Below are 19,980 nucleotides of genomic sequence, written 5' to 3' on the forward strand. Positions count from 1 at the left end.
CTTTGCTGTGTAATTGCTTGATCTCTGTGTCTAAGTTTCCTCATATATAAAATACAAACAGTAATAATAAATACTAAATAGAGTCGTAGTAAGGATCATGCAAACTAATGTACTATGTAAAGTGCTCAGAACAGCATCTGGCACACGGTTTGCACTCAATAAATGTTAGTTGTAATTATTGTCACCTTCACTATCCATTTTCCTCAATTGCAAGTTGGATGCCCTTGGCCCTTTGACTCACATGTATACAACCAACCTCTTTTCCTACCTGGCCTCCCTCCAACCTCACTTATTCATCTGATCTTTGATCTCAGGTTGTCTTCCAACATCTGTTTTGCTTCCACGCTAGCAAGCTGGCCTCCTTTAGGGCCACCTCGCCAATCTTTACTTGTTGCCTTTTGATGCTGACCATGACTTGTGGGGCAGCAATTAAAAAAAAAAAAGAAAAAAAAAGATATTGAGTTGAATATCAGGTTTAGGTAGATCCACTCACTGGAAGATTGAACATGGCAGTTGGGCCTCCTGTGCTATGTTATAGTCAAGCCCAGGTAACTTTATTGACTCAGTGTAAAATTTTACATCCAGTTCAAACAAATTCCTGCATTGTTTTTGTTTTGTTTTTTTTCCACAAGGGGACATTATCAAGAAAGCTTTTCTGTATTTCATTTCTTTGATTATTTTATTCATTCATTCTTTCAATCAGCATTCTCTTACTGTGTTCACCTGAGCAATCCCAATAATATCGCTGCTGTTCATTGCTTTGTGTATGTACATCTTGTCCCTTCTCCTAGAGTGTGAATTTTCTGAGGCCGGAAGCCATGGCGTCTTTTCTCTGAGTCACCCACAAGACCCTGAGCAGGTCCGCTTGAGGATCAACTCATGGAAGGACTGTGACGACATATATGCATGTCTCTGATCTTTTCCCTCTGCTTACATCTCCTTTCTTTTCTCCTGAGTGTCTCAGAGACCCTTGCTGCCTGAATGTAGTTAGGCCTTGAACAAGCAGAGACATAGATTTCATTGTCAGGGGTTGTTCTGTCCTGTATTTGGGGCTTTGAAGGCGATGCCCCCAGGGGAGTCCTTGGATTTGGCCTCCAACACTGTTGGTGTATGTGTTGGTAGAATACCTGCCATTTCCTCAAACAAATCGTCATGTCTTCTCTCTGTGTCTCAGGGTGTTTTCCTGGTCTAATTTCTCTCCCTCCCACAGGCTCATTCACCTCCTTTCCCTGATTCTCTGCCAGGCCTATCCTGTCCCCGGCCCCAGCCTCTGTTGAGGGTTGGCCGTTGCTGTTGCTTGATCTTACTCTATGTCTCACTTTGGTTTCTGTTCCCCCTATTCTTTTTCTTTCACTTTCCTCCGCCCACCAGCCATTTTTAACAGTGTCATCATGGCTTACAGTGTGGGAACATGGCACTCGCTGCCTCCCACATCACCCAGCCGCCCCTGGCTTCAGGTGACCAGCATTCCTGTCCTGAACCATCAGGCAGGATGAAGGCCTCACCGCCGCCCGACGCCAGAGCCCTGCTCTTGCAGTGAGTCTTGCCTCCCGCCTGCCTCAGGGGCAAGGCCAGGGCAGAAGATGGGGGACACACAGAAGTGCCCCAGACCTCTTCTCAGCTTCTGCTGGGCAGTGAGCGCTGGTTGTGACCCAAGACCACTCAGAACAGCTTTACTCTGAAAGCATGAAACAGGGAGGGTTCTCTTAAAGGAACGGCAGGGGCTGCGGGGAAAAGGTGGGGTAGCACATATGACTGAGACGAGAGAGGTTTCTGGTGCTGACATGACTTGGCCTCCCAATCCACAAAACTCAGCTGAACACCCAAGCCGAAGAATAACAGGTCCCAGTCATAAGCAGAAAACGCTCTTCCCTTTTTCTTCCCTCAATCTCACACATGTAAGCTTGGACAGTTTGTTCTTGTGCAAAGGTTTCCAGAATTGCCCAAGGGGAGGACAGCTCCCTTCTCAGGGGTCAGCCAGGACTGCTGGAACAACCTGAACTGCCCCGGGAGGGAAAGCAAGGGGACGCCAAGGCTGCAGGGAATGGGGCCTGCTAGGACTCAGCTTCAGTGGTCCTCTCACAAACATGCAAACCGGATTTGGTCAAACTCTCTCCCTGTGAGGCAGCTGCCCTTTGAAGCTGAGGACCAGGGAGGAAACAGCTCCTGTCTAAGAAAGAACAGGTTTCTTTCTTACCCTCTGCTAACAGTTCTATTTCCTGACCCGGGGCAGCAGTATGGGGGGCCATGGCAGCCGGAGGGAGCAGCAGAGTGAAAGTGATTAGCACCCTGAGCTGCACCTTCGCCTGGGCCTCTGCAGGCACATTTCTCCAGCCTGACCTCCCCTTGCTGTCTTTCTGCTGCTGCTCTGTGAGCCAAGCTCAAGGGCCGGGTGGAACAAGCTGGTTGAGAAAAGGAGTGGGTCAGGTTTCTTAGCATCATCTCTAGTCTCAGAAAGGAAATGCAGGCCCAATCCTGGCACCCAATTTCTTCTTTTGAGGTGCACATGGTTAAAGCCTGAAATGCACACCTACGGGTGCATCTCCGCCACGGCACAGGCAGGATGTAAATATAGCTAAACCTAAGATGGGCATTTGTATTCAAAGATCTTTTACATCCACCCACGTGACCTAATATAGTGCTAAGAATGCCTTTAATACTTACGGGGCTTTTCGATACTTAAATAAGGTCTAGCCAAGGTAAAGAGAAAAGATAAAGGAATTTTGCCAAATGGGATCAAGGGATGGAATGTTTTCTAACTCTATTTTTGAAGAACCATTTCTATAGAACCTTAGCTTTAGTTTGTATCAGCCAGTGTGTCAGTCTCCTATTTCTGACTATCTTACTTTAGAACTGAATGTATAATATTACCCATGGCCAGTGTCTTGGATAGCTTTTCCAATTTATTTTGAAAACTCACAGAGCTGGACTTCTGAGGCCTTCTGCTCTGGACCTGTGGAGTACACTGATGATCCAATGAAGTGCAAGAAGAAAATATTTTAACTTCTATTCTTATCTGTTTTAATCTACAAATGAAGAAAGATATTGAGCTTTACTATTACTAGTAGTAACAGCAATAAACATGACTGATATTTACCATATATACTCATAAGCATGTGTGCATATAATTTACAGATAAATATAAATATGGGGATGCAGGTTCTAATCTTTTCTATTGGGTTATAGGATCAAAAAAGTTTGGTGGGACTTCTTGTTTCTGACCAATATAGAATAATAGAGACCAAATTTACCCTCTGGTCTGCAACAAGCCCCACCAAAGGAAAAGATAAAATATATGAAACAGCCATTTTCAAGACACTGGACGTCAGACAACGAGGAGACACTTGAGAGTGAGGAAACTAAGGAGTTGAAACCACAATTGTCTCAAAGTTTAGTGAGTTTTTACTGGACTCTAAGCTCTGAGGACAATGGCCGCACCTTGTTCACAATATCTCCCGAGGCTTGCACAGCAGTTGTCACATGATAGAGGCTGAATGAGTAACTAAAGCTCTCCAGGGAAGCCCCAGATGGTTAGATCATAGGTAATGGGATGTTAGGGACCAAATGCACCTTAGAGCAAGTCTAGTTCAATAATCTCATTCTGTAGATGAGGAAGTTGAGGTCCAAAGCGAAGTCACTCGGACCCCTAGTGGTGGAGTTACTGGGAATATTCTTTCTTATAAACCAACCCTTGAGTTAAGCAAAGTGCAGAAATGTCTTTCTTTAGAAGGCTAATTCCTGCTACTCACAGAGCACAGGCATGATGGAGTTAGGTGTTAAATGCAGTGAGTTCAGAAATAAAAATAGGGATCAAGAATTACCATATTGAAGATGTAGCCAGACACTGCTCAATTCTAGAAACATGCTGAAAGGAACTTCCAGGTTGGGCAGAGAGGCCAGAGGAGGACCACTTCTAACCTGTGCTCTGGCTGTCACCAGACATTCCTTGAGACCCTGCAGGAAGACCTATCTACATGTAAACTCCAGAAGATTCTGGACCTGATCCAGGCCACTCCAAGTAGCGGTCACAGGGCTCAGGGGTCTATCCCAGGCCAATAAGTGCTCCCCAGGATAGCTCTACAAGGACGTGGGTCTGTCCTGGGAGTGGGGCGGAGGCGCAGGTGGGCTCACAGAGAGCCCCTAGTATTGGGACCTCACTGCCCAACCACTTGGCCCAGTTGTGCTCTGGGACCCACGTGGAGAAAACCAGTCCTCAGGGGATGCTTGTCAGTGGGGCTCCTTCAGTCACAAGATGGGTTCTGTCACAGAGTATGTTTCTGCTCAGGACTTGAAGGAACCCCTGATAGCATGAACCCATCAGGTTGGAGCAAAACCCCATGGGCTACTTTGGAGTGCTCTGTGAGGTTTGGTGCATTGTCAGGCATCCTGGCCACATCACTTCTCTGCAGGGTTTGCCCAAGTTCTGCTGGGAAGTGGCAGCTGCCATAGGACCCTTTCACTTTGGGTTTCTCAGTTCAGATCTTTGCCATTCCTCAAAGTCCTTGAAAAGGCAGCCCAGATCTTCCTAAGCATTTTATTGGGGGCTGGAAAATTCTAGGACACATCAATGGCCTCCTGATACTATCTTGAGAATTTGAAGATTTGATCTGAGCCCAGTGTAGGAGTGGACTTCTTCCTGCTTAGTGCCTCTACTGCCATCCAGAGTTGTCTATGGGGTATATAGGATGGAAGTTAATGCTTGGCTCTTGTTTCAAAGGCTTTATATTAGCCTCACAATTGGACACAGTTTTAAGCAATGACATATGGGCTTCATCTGATAAAATGAATGACCGGGTCTGAAAGTAAATGGTGATTTAAATGTGACTTAGGGAGCCTTCTTCACCCTGGAAACCCCATGAGAATTCCTTTAGAAATGAATCTAACAGATTATCATACAGCTTAAAGGTAGTCTCCTGAAGAAGAATTGCTATGTGATTTACACCCTATTTGGATGTGAGTCTCCTTGGGCCCAGGCCCAGGCCCAGGGAGGAGGCCTCTGAGCAAGCCTGGCTGCACCTGTGCTATGCTCCCCTCAGCACTGAACCATCAACTCCAGTCACTGGCAGAGCCACATGCAGAGCCCTGGTGTAGGAAAGGCATGGTCTAGCACCCAGTGACAGCGAAGTGTTGTCTACACACTAATTAAGCCAAGCAGCCAGCAGTATTGTTGTTAGTCTCCATTTTATAGATCAGGAAACAAAAGTGTTTAAAAGTAGAGGAAGGGCCCTAACTGGTTTGGCTCAGTGGATAGAGCATCGGCCTTCGGACTGAAGGGTCCTGGGTTCGATTCCAGTCAAGGGCATGTACCTTGGTTGTGGGCACATCCCCAGTGGGAGGTGTGCAGGAGGCAGCTGATCGATGTTTCTCTCTCATTGATGTTTCTAACTCTCTATCCCTCTCCTTCCTCTCTGTAAAAAATCAATAAAATATATTTTTAAAAAATAAAATAAAATAAAAGTAGAGGAAGGTGCCCACTGTCACAGAGCAAGTCAGCAGTAAACTGGGTCTAAGACACATACTTTGTGCCTCCTGGGCCAGCACTCGTCTCTGCCCTGGACTCTGTGATCTCAGGGAAGATGTTTCTTGCTTTAGCCATAGCGAAAGTACTTTTTGTGATGCACTTGCTGAATCTCACCCTAATACTGGCTGTTCTGTGCCCATCTGCTCAACCGCAAAGGCCCTGCCTTCCTCAGTCCCCCTTCACAGTGCCCCCTGGCCATCTCGTGGGTTGTCCAGCTCCAAATGGTCTCTTGTAAACTCGTCCCACTCGCTTCGACACATCCAACAAGATGGTCTCTTATGCCCTTAGCCTTGGCCATGCCAGCGACTTCCCCACACAGTGTGGATCAGAAACATGCCCTGGCTTGAGGCTCCAGGCATGTTTCCTTCCTTCCTGCCTCTGCTGTCCACACTGGTCTCACTGTTCCTTCGGGTTCAGCAGCTTCTTCATGCACTCCCTGCACCACCTTCCTCATCTCCATTCTGTCCGGAGACCCCTCCCCTTCCTATCCCATTCAGGATCTTACAGGTCCCTGAATTCTAGGTCCCTCCCAACTTTTCAAGAATGCCTACAAGTCTCTTCTTATACTCATTGAAGAAACATGGTGGTCTCTCCAGCCACCATTTGTCCCCAGAGTTGATTTGGCCCAGCTCTCTCGCAATGCCTCAGATTGATTCTTAAGGTGATATGATAGGCAATGGACCCAAGATTTTTCCTGTTGTGTGCCCAACCTGTGAATACAATGTATGGGGTTCAGAATGAGCCATCCCAAGATGTACCTCAGAGGTTTGCGGATTATTTTGATCTAAAGGCAACTGAGGCCCTGTGGGCTGAAGAGAAACTTTTGCTCCCCTGCCCATTAATTATGTAGAGGAATTAGAATTAGAAGCCTTGCCCATAATAAGAGATTGTCAGAGATAACCTTTTTTGACCTATCTGTATGGCAGGGCAAACTACTAAACATGTGCTCTCTCTGCAATGACTTTCTGAAATCCCAAGGTACCTTACTTCATCCCTAGCTCAGAATGTCATATATGCCCATTTTCCTTTATGTCTTTGAACCTCTTGTGTGTGTGGGGTCCCTGACTCTTGGTGTGTGTGAATTCCCATGCACACGAGGTTCAATTTGATTTTCTCTTGTCAATCTGCCTCTTGTTGATTTGGCTATTCAATTAGCCAAAAAAAACCACAGGAGGGAAAGGGGAATTTTCCCCCTTTCCTACAGGTGGATTTTATCCCATGATTACCTTCTGACTTAAGAAAGAGTGATTATCCCAGTGGGCCTTTCCTAATCAAAACAGGACCTCAGCCCTAAGTCCAGCAGGACATTTAAGGAGGTAAGAGGGACTGTAACACCAGTAGATAAGTGGTAAGTCCTGTAAGAGAAGCATGAAGAACTACAGGCGGAGGTGGGAACCAGATGGCTCCAGCTGCAGCCATGGAGTCTTTCAGAAGGAATGACATCGAGTCATTGTTTTGCTTACAGGTGGCAAATTTAGAAAGGAGAGGGGTCTGTGCATTTTTCCTGTAAACTACTAATGAAACTTCACCTCATTCCAGCACACACACACTCACACACTCACTCAGCTGGAACCTGCTGACTCACCCTTACATGACTTTCACAATGACAAACACGGAGCAACAGTTATTCCTACAAATGCTCCGTTGGGTTATTCTAGAAGAAAACATGGCAGCCATAAAGTAGTCCTTTGGGCCATTCCTTAGACACTGGCCTCCTTCCCCTCCCTCCCTGACTACCCAAGCTACGGTGGTTGGGATTAAATAGGGTAAGAGACCGACAACGTTGTTTTTGTTCAGCCACCAGCCAACCAGTCAAGGGCAGACTAGGCCAACGGGGCTCTTCCTCCTTCCCCCGGCTCCGGGGAAGCACACATCTTCCACCCTTACTTTAAAGGCAGACAATTTGTTTTTATCATTTGCCAACACAGCTGAGGATGATTATTAATTAATCAAAAACACTAACTTTTAACTTCCCACGCTCTCTCCAGAGATGCTCGGGTGACAGCCGGCATCTGGACTTCAGAACTGTTTAGATAGAAGTGGGCACCACGCAGCAGAGACGTGTTTTTTCTGGTTTATTCTTTTTAAAACACAACTCTAGCACATCCCATGTAGTCAGTAAGCTTGATTTTAAGTTGGTCTCATTTTGTCGGGTTTCTGTTGGTCTTTTTACACAGCTTCCTTTGAAACCAGAAATGCTGTGTCAGGATGTCACAAAAAGGAAAATAAGTTCCAAGTACATTTTCTGTTCATCAAAAGCTCAGCCCAAAGCACCCAGCAGCATGCCTCCGTGAACACTGAAACGCCAGTCTTCCTCTGCTTGCAAGCTGATGCTCTGGTACTACCTGCCAAGGTCACGGTCTCGGCAGTGAGCACCTCCCAGTTTCTGAGAGCAAGTTTGAAATATCACAACAAAGGATGATCTGATTCAGTTGGCTGAGGTTTAAGCAACTGAATCCGTTCCCCCACCCCCGCCCCTTTCTAAGATGGCGCTGCTGCCGATCAGCCATCACCCTTGTGCTTTGTGGCCATACAGTGGTTTTTGATGAAAAAAGGAAGGAGAGGCAGAAGATAGCTTGCCTCAAATTACACATCAAAGCCCAGGGCTGCCTCTAAAGTGATGTGGGGGTGCGGCCAGGCTTCACCACGAGGCAGAGGCTAGAATGAAAAGTCCGATGCCTTTAGGGGCTGCACAGACTGATGAATTCTAAGCAGCTGGGAGCATCGTTCTGTACACCGAAAGGTTGCGGGTTCGATCCCAGGTTGGGGCACACATGGGAGGCAACCAATCGATCTCTCTCTCTCGCCCCCCCTCCCCCGAAAATCAATACAACATATATCCTCAAGATTTAAAAAGTTTTTAAAGCAAAACCAAACTTAAGAGGAAAGCCTGCTTCACTTCTATTTAGTGAGGGCCACATCTTCAGGATCTCAAATGCGTAAATGCAGTGACCCAACTTTGGGGAGTGTTTGGTGAAGCATGGAGCTAGTCACCCAGGCCTGACCAGGCTCCGCTGCCCCTCTTCAGTGATAGTGTTCCTGTGAGACCTCCAACTTCAAGGCGACTCCTGTCTTGCTAGTGCTTTAACCATCAAGCTTTGCATCTTCTCTTTGTCCTTCTGCCACCTGTGTTTTTCCATGTTGTTGCTCTTGTTAGTTAGCGTCACGCCTGGAGGTTTGGGGCGGGGGGAGGGGATTCAAGGAGATAAACTCAGATTCTCACAGTCCATTTGTTTCCTATCAGCAACTCTGGTAAAAGACAGAGAGGAAGCTATTGGCTAAGAGTTTAGATAAAGGTTTGAGGATCATCTGTAAAATTCATCGATTCACGGCTACCTACCCACCTGAGGGTAATGGGGAGAGGGGTTATCTTTATCACGTACCTTTTTTTTTTTTTTTAAGGAAGTTAAGAGCTAAATTATCCAGTCATTTCTAAGAATTGGTCAGAATAACTCGATGAGATAAAACTAGGGTAGCTACTCTATACCCTGGTGACATAAAACTAGCACAGCAGCTAAAAATCTCAGCTAAAAATCCACTCCATGTTTAACTCTCTGACGTCAAGCGCCTCTGGAAGTGAAGAATTTACTACCTTTAGGCAGGGAAAATGTTTAACTTATTCTTGGGTTAATAAGGATCTCTGAACAGATCTGCAGTGCTTTTGAATGGCTGGGAAGAAGCAAATTGAATAATAAGTTAAGGTCTTTGATTGCAAATCATAGAAAACAATTGAAAGTAATTTAAACCGAAAAGGTCAATTTATTATTGAAACTCAGCAGAGGGATCTCATGGGACCCAAGGGCCAGCCCCCTTCAAAGGGCTGGGCCAAGGCCTAGAAGGCTTTAGGACTCTTGACTCAATTGCCACTACCACCACCACCCCACCCCCTTTTGTTAAAATGCGTCCCTCCTCTTGGTCTGCATTTATATCCTAACCTGCTCCCCACCCCCACTTTTCACCATGTACAGGGTAGGAAAAACAGCTGATTCAGGCTCCCAATTTTCCACTTTTACTTGGCCAACCACAAAGAAGCAGAGACCACTCTCTTCACACTAGTTTAAAATTCTCACGAGAGCATCTGATTGGCTCAGTGTGACTCACGCCTCTGGCCTAGTCAGCTCTGATGGGATAGTGGGGTCATGAGTATAAATTTAGCTGCTGAGCCAGAGAGAGCTAGTGCTCAGAACAAAGTGGGGGTGATGGTGCAGGACCACTCAATGTTTACTCATCTAACAAAAGAAAAGGGACACGGTACCTGGCGTCATACAATCTGGAGACCATCTATATATGTTGGACAATTAAAATAATTTAGTCCAATAATGACAAAAACCCTGATTAGAATGAACTCTTAGTAGATAACCAAAATGGCCCAACTTCAACAGAATAGATAAATACATTAAGGATATGCATAAAATGGAACCCACAACAACAGTGGTACATATTAATGAACTTCAACTACATACTTTAGTATGGATAAGTCTCAAAACTATAATGATGCATGAAAAAAGCAAGTCACAGAAAAATACCAGGCGATTTTACTTATGGGAGCTTCAAAAAACATGCAAAATTGGACAATACATTATGTCAGATTATGTGTGTATATGTAAATTAGAAAGAAAAAAAATGACAGACTAAATTGTGAGGTGGAGAATGAAAATGTGCTCAGGGAGAGAGAAACATAGACCTTCAAACAGGTTGGTCATGTTTCTTAAGCTGAGCAGTAGATTTAATGGCATTAATTGTTGTTATTATTTAATCTCAACTTATGTATCTTGGTATGATATATTTTGTAATTTTAAACATATATAAATGAATGCCATTAAGCAGGATTTCTGTCTAAGGAAGCCATCCCTGTGGTCAGGGGACAGTAGTGAGTAATTCTGTTTGTCAAGTGATTTTCTGGATTCTATCCATGTGACAACCACCCTGACAAGGAAGGTGTCTGGCTGGGCTGTCAGCACTGCGGCCTGGAGAACGCCTGAGCTACAGCCATGCTTTCCTCAGGTCCTTTGGCCCGGGGACAAGCTGCTCAATTATTCATCGCTACTCCTTGCTCAAACATCCCAACCATCCCTACCCAAGAAAGCTGTCTCATGCTGAGCATTCCCATCAAAACACAATTACAAACTGTTTGGTGCTTTCTTAAAAGGTTACATAGACACAGAGCTACCCTGTGGCCCAACAATTCTACTAGTATATGTCCAAAAGGATTGAAAGCAGGGACTCGAACAGGTACTTGCACACCAATGTTCATAGCAGCATTATTCACAACAGTGAAAATGTGGAAACAATCAAGAACCAGCGGATGAAGAGATCAACAATGTGTGGTGTCTCTGAACAATGGAACATTCAGCCATAAAAAGGAATGACGTTCTGACACCTGCTACCCATGGATGAGCCCTGAACAATCATGCTCACTGAAATAAGTCAGAAGGATAAATCTATGATGCCACTTACACAAGATACCTAGAATAGACGACCTCATAGATACAGGAGGTAGAATCGTGGTTACCAAAGGCTGGGAGGAGAGGGAGAAAGGAGTCAGTGTTTTAATGGGTACAGAGATTTTGCTGGGGATGATGGAAAAGTTTTGGGTATGGAAGCATGGTTGTCACACAACACTGTATGTATTTAATACCACCGAACTATATGCTAACAAATGGTTAAAATGATAGATAATTATGTTTTACCACAATTTAAAAGAAAGACAATTTCAGAGCACTGGGAAGGATGTACATTGGGATGGAGATAGGTGTGTAGCATTTTTTCCTTTCTGAGATTTCTTCCTAAATTTCCTTCTTAATTCCTTGCAGAGCATCGAAACATCAGTTCACCTCCAATGCAGTCCTGCAGTCCTGCAGTCCGGGACCATCATTTCCAGCAAGATTTTCAATGCAACAAAATGAGGCCTCTTACATGGAGAATTCCCTTCTTCGCTTAAACAGGCAAAGATCATCCCCAGATGCACAGAGTGGTGGGAGGAATGGGTCATGACTGGGTAGGTTAGGACTGGGCTGTAAGTAACAATGTTCAGCTGGAGTCACCCTAAGCCGGAAAGAGACCTCTCCAGGGAGTCAGGACGTGGACACACCCTAGCCTTATGCAGAAGCCAAGGCCACAGTATGGTCTTTGAGGGTCCTGAGCACTATTGCTTTGTGGCCTCCCCCCCGCCCCCCCCGCCACCACTATGATATCAATATAAAAATTATTTTAATACATATTTAAATACATCAACATTTCTGTCTCTTTTTGGCAAAATTTAATTGTTGTGGGGTTTTTTTGTGAGCTCTAAAATTTTTTTTGCTGATGTAAGAAAAGAATAAAAAAGAAAGCAGTTTCCTAGGCCTCGAAGTATTTCCACCTTAGACCTGTGCCTACTGTGTGTGTGACCTGAGGACTGGCCCATGCCCTCTGTTTCTCTAGGCCTCATTCTCCTGGGGGTAGGAAGGGACTTTGAGGTCATCTGTGCCACCTCCCATGCAGGCAGGAATCTCACTAAGGTGTCCACAACATGGGGTCATGCATCCCTGTAACTATCACCAACTGCTCCTAACTTCGTCCAACTGGAACAACACAGAACAAGTTTTAAGTCCTTTCAATATTTGATGACAATTCCTATGTGTCATTTCCACCCTTCAATCCAAGCTCTGCTCCAGGTTAAGCACCCTGAGATCCGTGTGACAGGATTTGCACACCCCTGACCTGCCGAGTGCCCTCCTCCAGACAAGGGCCAGTGATCTGACCACACCTGTTCCCCCTGCTACAACATCACCCTTCTTCCACTGTCACTTAATAGTGGGTCACATGGTTGTCATACACTAACCCTGTAATTAGTTGGACCCGTAGTTCTTTGTTTACCTCTCAAACTGAAGTTAAGCCCAGCTATCCCAATCTCTACTCAAGTCACTAATCTGTTCAGCATGGAAACGTAGTTTCTTTGTCTTGGTTCATGGTAATACTATCAAGATCTTCATTCTGTCTTCCTGGTCAGAGGTTGTCCTTTCCATGTTTGGCTATCTACAGATTTAACAAACACACTTTTTTCCTAATGTGGCAGAGACACACAAAAAATATCTATTTTCAAATTTTCCCCATTACTGACGCTTGAGTCTGCACCCTGACCTGGTTGGAACCAAGAAACTTTGATTTTTGATTTGAGAGTGATTTTTGCATTCTAGGAAAAAGGAAATTAGCTCTTGGAGTTTGTCTTTTTGTTCTACAAGGACTCCTTCATTCTTCATCAGGGTTTTCATTCTTTTAAGTCATCAGGTGTAAGGCTAGATGTTCTGGGACAACCTCCAGGAGAGATGATCTCTCCTGGCCACACGGTGGTGGGCCATTGCTTTGGTGAGAGGCAGCTGGGAGAAGATAGCGGTGAGAAGGAAGGCCAGTGGGGCAGCTGTCTCTGTGAAGTTTCTTTTTCTGCTCTGTAATTCCCTTACTTATACTGCCGCCTTGGGGGAAACAGACAGCTTGTGTTGGCCAGGAGGAGCAGAAGTGAAGACAATGAGAAGAAACCAAGTGGGTTTGGAGAACAAAGTCATACTCCCAGGGTGTCCCAGGAAAGCGAGAGGGGGCGTGGGGCATAGGTGGACTCTCTGACATGGGTTACTCAGGCAAGGGTGACTTGCGAGGGCTGGGGAACCTGGGATGTCCAGGTTAGGGGAGACCTTGCTAACAGTGAGAGGCAGGGATTCAGGAGCTCAGCCACAAGAAGAAGTCTTTTAGATGCTGTCAATTTTACATTAGCTTTCAAGTAACACATCTGAGCTATTCCACCAGCCAAGTACCCCTCTTGCTGTATCGTTATCATCCTACCCACTTGCCTACATCTTTATTTTCTGTGGGTTGTTTTTGGTTTCTTTTTAAGTACAAAAGTAACTGTGCTCTTCAGGAAAATCCAAATGATACAGAAGTTTATTGGGAAAGCATTTGTCAAAAGTTATGTTAAAATCAGGGCTTGTGGCATTTTCCAGCTTCTATTGACAGCGGAGCTCTTGTTGACTGGGTGTGCTGCCTGCCCTCTTGTCTGTCCTGGCTCCCTCTCCCAGGCCGAGTGTGATCTATAGACTCAAACTAGTAGGAGAATCACATTCGCCTTTAAGTTCCTCAAGGCAGTGTTGTCACTTAGCAAGAAGCAGTATTTGAGGGCCAACCTAAGGTTTTAGGAGTGGGAATAAAAATAGAGTTTAGAAAAATACTGTATTCTGTTAGTGTACATGTAAAATATTGACTTTTAATTTCTACATGTAAGGTGGTAGAGCTCAGTTGCTTTTACCTGCCATGCATCCTTTCCCTCATTTCTAATAGCACCCCAATTTTCCTTTGGGGAACAACTCCTCCCCCACACCCCGGTGGTCTGTGAGGGGCCACCCCCACACCCTGGCTTTATGGACAAGCATGTAAACAAGGCCTAGATGACAAGAGTGACACATCCACCTGCCCTAGTGACCTCAGAGAGGGGCTTGGGGTCCAGTGGGCCAACCATGGTCAACCCCAGGCTTTCTGCCTGTGTTGTCGGTAAAGAAGGGCTCTCCATCTGCAGGGCTGCTCCACTGGAGGGCGTCCACCTGAGCTCAAGCGGCTACTCTGCCCTCACACAGGAGCCCTGGTGTGGTCAGTGCCAAGCAGAGAGAGGGAGACACTCAGGTGCCAATGACACCGTCTGCTTACAGGAGTCCCGTTCCACCTGAAGCTGTGCCCGGATTCCTCCATCAAAGCCACTTTGAATGAGGCCTTGTCACTGACACCTGAGAGGCCAGTAATCCTTTAGCAGCTGCAATAGAAATGATCTTTCTGCAAATGTAATTGGTGTGGCAGTTGCATTTTCTTTATTCCATGTTGAATTTATCAATATACATGAATATATGAGTGGGATAGTTCTCAGGAGTCTGAATAATCAACTGTACAAGCAATATTTGGAATTTTTAAGCAACAGTTAGGCAAGGCAATTAGGAGGAAATGCGGTTTCCATGTAGTGTCAAAATCACCGGGAGAGCAACTTCAGTTCTTTAGACAATTAACTAACCCTGTCAACTCTTTAGACCCAAATACAAAAGTAAAGGTGGCAACGAAAGGAAGTCTAGCAGACTGCTGACATTTACATGAAACTGCAGCTGGTAGGAATGCTGCCTTTCCTCACACAGCGTGGACTCTGCTCCTGTCTGGCTCAGAGGCTGTCCACTAGCAGCTGGAGGGGGCTTGGTTAGACTGGCAGGCCAACACCACATGTCTGTCACCTACCATTCTTTCTTGAACTTCTGGGGAAATGCCTTTCCTAGTGTGGTGTGTGAGTTTGATGTGGTTCTTAAGTCTCATTGATGGACAAGTGTGACCCAGGCTTCAGACCAGGAGACAGGGAAGCCCAAGTTTTAATTTTAGGTATGATACTGAATCCTTGTGTGGCTTTGAAAAAGCCACTTAACCTCCTGGCCTCAGTTTCCCTGTCTGCAAAATAAGGCTCATAATCCAAACTTAGATGCCTCACCGGGCTGCTGTGTGCATTAATTATTGTTTATAGTGCAAGTGGAAGTTGAGCTGTGTTAATTATTATTATCATTTCTGGGTCTTCCAGCCAAGTTCAAGCCAAGCCCTTGTCTTGCTTTTAGTTCCTGAGATCTGACAAGATACAGCCCCAGGCCATGTGGAGGGCCATAAACCCAGGCTAATCAGCAGATTATGCGTATCTCACTGCGAGGGACTGGCCCAGTAGACTGCCAGCCACAGTCCTTCGGTTCTGGGTTCTGGGGCAGCCCAGGGATCCACAGGCTTTCTTAGAACCTTGTTCTAACAGCTGGACTTGTGAAGCTGCTGCCACACTCCTGTCCCTGGCCTCTTTGTGTACCTGCCACTTAATTTACTAAGAAGTCTGGAGATCAATAAGAGGAGCTCACCCTGTCATTAGACAAGGCCCTAAATTGCAAGTTACAGGTGGAGAAGCTTCAGAAGTATTGTGATCACTCAAGAGGAAAGATGACTAATCGCTTTCTTCTGGTCACTTATTTGGCGTATGTCTTTGGTTTCTACTCTCTAAGTACAACAGTTATCAGATTTCCATGTAAGTGGGTAGCTTCATTGAAAACACTTGTGGGTTCTGCCACTTCACCTAGTCCAAACTGCTTAGTTGTATTTCCCCACCATCACGTAAAGTTCAGGAGATGAGTGGAGGAGAGAAAGCTCACCTCACCCACTGCCATCTCCATCTCCATCTCCATCTCCATCAGTATCACTGTTGCGTATCCGGGAGACACCGTGTATTTAACCCTTTGCAGGGAGGTTCATCTCCACATAACCAGTGCAAGTTGCATAAACAGTTCCAGCACGTTTGGATCTTGGCCGTGTGCAGAACCCCGGAGTTTAGAAAACAGTGCCCAAATGCATGAGCATTCTGAAGAGCAGAAAAATCTGTATTTTGCAGAAGGTTTCAAGCAGACTGTCCAGGGCACAGAGGCAGCCCATTTCCTGATTTGGCTCACTTGGCAGGGGCTGGAGACATCTGATTTTAGGGAAATTGTAAGCCCCCTAGGAGGCACCATCCATACCCACCGAGGACTGGAGCCAGTTGTTCCAGGGCAGATCATGCCCCTGCCTGTGTGCTTGACACTCGTGTCCAGGCATACACTCACATCTATTTGCACTGATTCATAACTGTCTCCTTCCAAATTTAGTCCTTGCCATTAATATCCCCCACCAACAAACACACACACACACACACACACACACACACACACACGCTGTCTTCACCCCACATGCCCCAGCCCTCACTTTCCCCAGCTCTGTAATCCCCTGGCAAACAGTCAGGGCCTGCCTGGCTCTTTTGTCTGCTCAGCACAGCAGGCAGACGGCGGCGGGGTGTTGGTGAGTGCTAGTTAACTAATTAATGATTGTAAAGTACTTTGAAAACATAAAGAACGAGATAAATGCCAAGTATTATTGTTATTAATGATGAGGAGGCTGTTTAGTCATCCTCTGCTGTGAACTCAGCTCACGGCTCCACTGTGGCCGCAGGCTGATCTGTGAAGGAGGCTGAGAACGCTCCTCCTCCCTGCAGGCGCTGTTTCACACTGAGTCAGTGACCACGGTGAAGGCCAGGGGCCAGGAAACCTCTCCGCGTCTCCCACCTGCCCTCGAAGCACGGCCTGCTTTGTGGCTGCAATGCTAACATTTACCGAAAGCCAAGCTCTGAAACTGCCTGTTTCCCATTCACCTGTTTAGTAAGTTCGCTGATGTTTGAGTTCTTAATTATGGTGATTAGCCTGCCCCTATCTAAGCACAGGATGAAGCCCGCAGCAAAGCCGCACTTTGCATTTAGCGGATGGACTCACTTACACACGTGATCGTTATCTCTTTTACATGTTTTTAGTGCTTTCTCCTTGTCCCCCTCCCTCCCCTCCCCAAATGCTTCTATTCCCATTTGCTCATTTGAAGAGTAATTCAGTCGCCTTAGGAAAGGCAGATGTATTTTTCCCATTTTACAGATGGGAATCCGGAGGCTTAGGGCATTAGAGGCCTTGCCTAGGGCTCCAGGGCATCTAGAATCTGGTGGCAGGGTCACACACAGGTCACCCAGCTCCCCTGTGCCCAGGCTGAGCGTTGCCCTCTGACACACAATGTGATTGCAACAGATTCCACACACCTGACAGGATGTGCAAGGAAATGGTAGAGACACCGCGATATAGTCAAGTGAGGCAAACACACTCAGGTCTCTGCACTGCTGTCTGACCGAAGCCCCAGCCACGGCTGGCACCGAGATGTTCTCTGTGTCCTGCCTGAGGTTTGTGCGCCTAGACTCGGACAGCCTAACAGCGCCAGAAAGACCTCAGAATCCAACCGTGTAATGCATTCCCTTCACAGACGATGACACTTCGGTCCAGAGATGTTAAATTACTCCTTCAAGGCGACAGAGCCATTAAGCAATGAGGCTCAAGGCCTGCTCCCCATTCTGCTGCGCAATCCTTCTCGTAGCCATCCCTGACTCAGCGTCAGGCCCCTACCACGGAGTGGTGAAGCTTTAGGTGGTTTCATATTCTTTGAAGTTTTCTGTATTTCCCAAAATTTCTTCTGAAACCAATGAGAGAAATAATCAGAGAACAAGGGATTGTTACATGTGTGCAGAGTGGGCATGCAGGTGGGGAGCCCGCATCTCTCTTCCCAAAACACCGAACTCTTTGTCATATTGACAATTTTTCAACCGAGGCGCCCGTTAGAGTTCATCATTGCTGTCGGAGCGGCTATTACAAAACATCACAGACCGGGCGGCTTACAAACAACAGAAACTCCTTGCTTACAGTTCTGGAGGCTGGAAATCCCAGCTCAGGGCCAGCACGGTCCGGCGAAGACCCACTTCCAGTTTGCAGGCTTCTCATATCCTCGCTGTGAGGGGAGGGGCTGGGCGCCATGGCGGTCTCTCTTTTAGAGCCCTGAGTCCATTCATGGGGACTCCACATAACCTCCCAGTGACATCCCAGCACCATCACACTGGGCACTGGGATTTCAACAAATGAATTTTGGAGGTGGGGGGAGACGTCAGTATTCAGTCCATACCACTGGTTATCGTCTCCCGTTTTAGTTTCTAAAAAGGAGGCATTTCAACAAGCCTACAACTTAGTTCTAGATCTAAGCTAGTGGGGGACCTGGGGCCAGGAGGGCTTGTTGGTCTGACTCTCAGCCAGGGAGCAGCCGCTCTGCCTCGAAAAACATTTCAAGGGCTCTCCAGTGACTTGGGACCTGGCTAACAGCACCACAGCTGTGCACTCTCCACTGAGCTCTGAGGCCTGGTGCAATGGCTAAAGATGCTGTGGGGTTTCTTGTTTTAACAAGTGAGTTTATGATCTAGCACATTTTTAAACATTGCAGCTTCAAAGTACACCGAAGTTCAAACGTGCATCAAGAATGCAGCCTATTGTGGAGTTAGAAAGCCTAGCGGCGCTGGGTAGAGCCTCGGGTTCCGCTGTCTCTTACACCTTCTCAGCTCAGAACAGCCCCTGGAGCTGCCACGCCGCTGCCACCCAGTGCTCAGCGGGGTGGGTGGGGTGGCCACAGCCAGCATATTTTGCTTTATGTACTTCTGAGCAGATGCTTGTCCTGAAGAATTCTGGAGTGTTTGGAGAAAGCAGAAGAGAAACAGAATCCAGGGGAGAAACACCACCAGAGGTTGAGCCAGTAAGAGGCCTCAGACCCACTAGTCAAGTGGACTGTAAGTCAAGCCTGTCCTAGGAAAGTCAATACCCCCTTTTGGGTCTTTTGGCATCAGTACAGCATAATGCACATGACCAAGTGATAAAAAAGAAAATTAGCTTCTCAAAGTTAGAATCCCTGCCATCCCTGTTTTCCTTTCTCGGCGGAGCTCACATGGACTGAGCACTTACAGTGTGTCAGACACTACACAGTCTCTCACTTAAGCCCCATATCTGCCTAGGATATTAATTTTACAGATGAGGAAACTAAGGCACAGAGAAGTTAAGGGGCTTGCCCAAGGACACACAGCTCACATGTGGTAGAACTGGGATTTGAATTGTATTGCCCTGTCTCCAAAGCCCATGTTCTTCATCGTTTTGGTATTTAGACACCATAATCCCATCAGTCTCTGTAACCCAGCGGGCCTCTCAGCCTGAGAGCCGAATGAGAGTGTAAAATATTCCGGGATCTCTTGTAATTCTGAAAAAAGTGCCCAAGAGATATTAGGAAGGTAGAGGTGCTGGTTGAGTCACCAGATGGGGCATTTCTTCCCAGGGTTGGTGCTCTTGGTGAAAGGAGGAGTGCGCTGAGGAACTTGTCTGTGTGTAAGCCCCCTGCGCAGGGGCGAGAACACCAGGCTTTCTCCAAAGGGGGAGAGACTAGCTCACAAGGACTTTGGTTGCCCATGATTTGAACACTACAGTACGATTCCCATTTCCATCCAAATCCACGTGTGGACACTGTTTTAATGAGTCTAACTTTACAAGCATAAAGGCATAGGTGCTGGGAAAACAGGACTTCTGAAACACGCCCCACACGTCTGAAAAGCTTTTGTGTAGACTATTGTGTTAACACACATGTTCTAGCAGCAGAAACTGCCGCTCTACAGAGCCTATGTTAAGAATTTGGACTCTGCCCTGAATGTTGATTCTGTTTCACATGTAGCTCAGCAATGTGATAACATTCCTCTTCCCTGGAGAATGGCTGGTGTTGTGTGACTAGCAGGAAGCTGAGAGCTGAAGAGAAGGATCACACTCATAATAACACTTACCTATGAAAGCCTTTCACCTGCCGCTCTCAAGTCCTGTGTCCAGTAACTGGCTAGTCCTCCCACCACCTGCCCTGGGTAAGTGTGATTGCCTCGTGTTTTATAGGTTGGAACTGGATGAACATGGGGCTATTACATGACTTCAGGCAGCACCTCCCCCAAAGAGCTGGGACTGGGTGATGGGGAACCCTCCCTCCGCCTGGGAGAACAGCATGCACCAAATGTGGCTACCAGC

General features: G+C 46.5%; 1 protein-coding gene across 1 annotated transcript in view; it reads left to right on the plus strand.

Moving 5' to 3' along the window:
• Positions 1-11,751, plus strand: part of ATG5 (autophagy related 5) — a 161,269-nt gene extending 149,518 nt beyond the window's left edge. The window contains exon 8 of the mRNA XM_070418001.1: positions 11,335-11,751. Coding sequence (XP_070274102.1) covers positions 11,335-11,462 — 128 coding nt within the window. The 3' untranslated portion in view covers positions 11,463-11,751. The remainder of the gene's footprint in view (positions 1-11,334) is intronic.
• Positions 11,752-19,980: the final 8,229 nt, after the last annotated feature.

Source organism: Myotis yumanensis, unplaced genomic scaffold, assembly GCF_028538775.1.
Source record: "Myotis yumanensis isolate MYYU_CA2020_CCGP unplaced genomic scaffold, mMyoYum1.0.hap1 SCAF_6, whole genome shotgun sequence".
Taxonomy (NCBI): Eukaryota; Metazoa; Chordata; class Mammalia; order Chiroptera; family Vespertilionidae; genus Myotis; species Myotis yumanensis.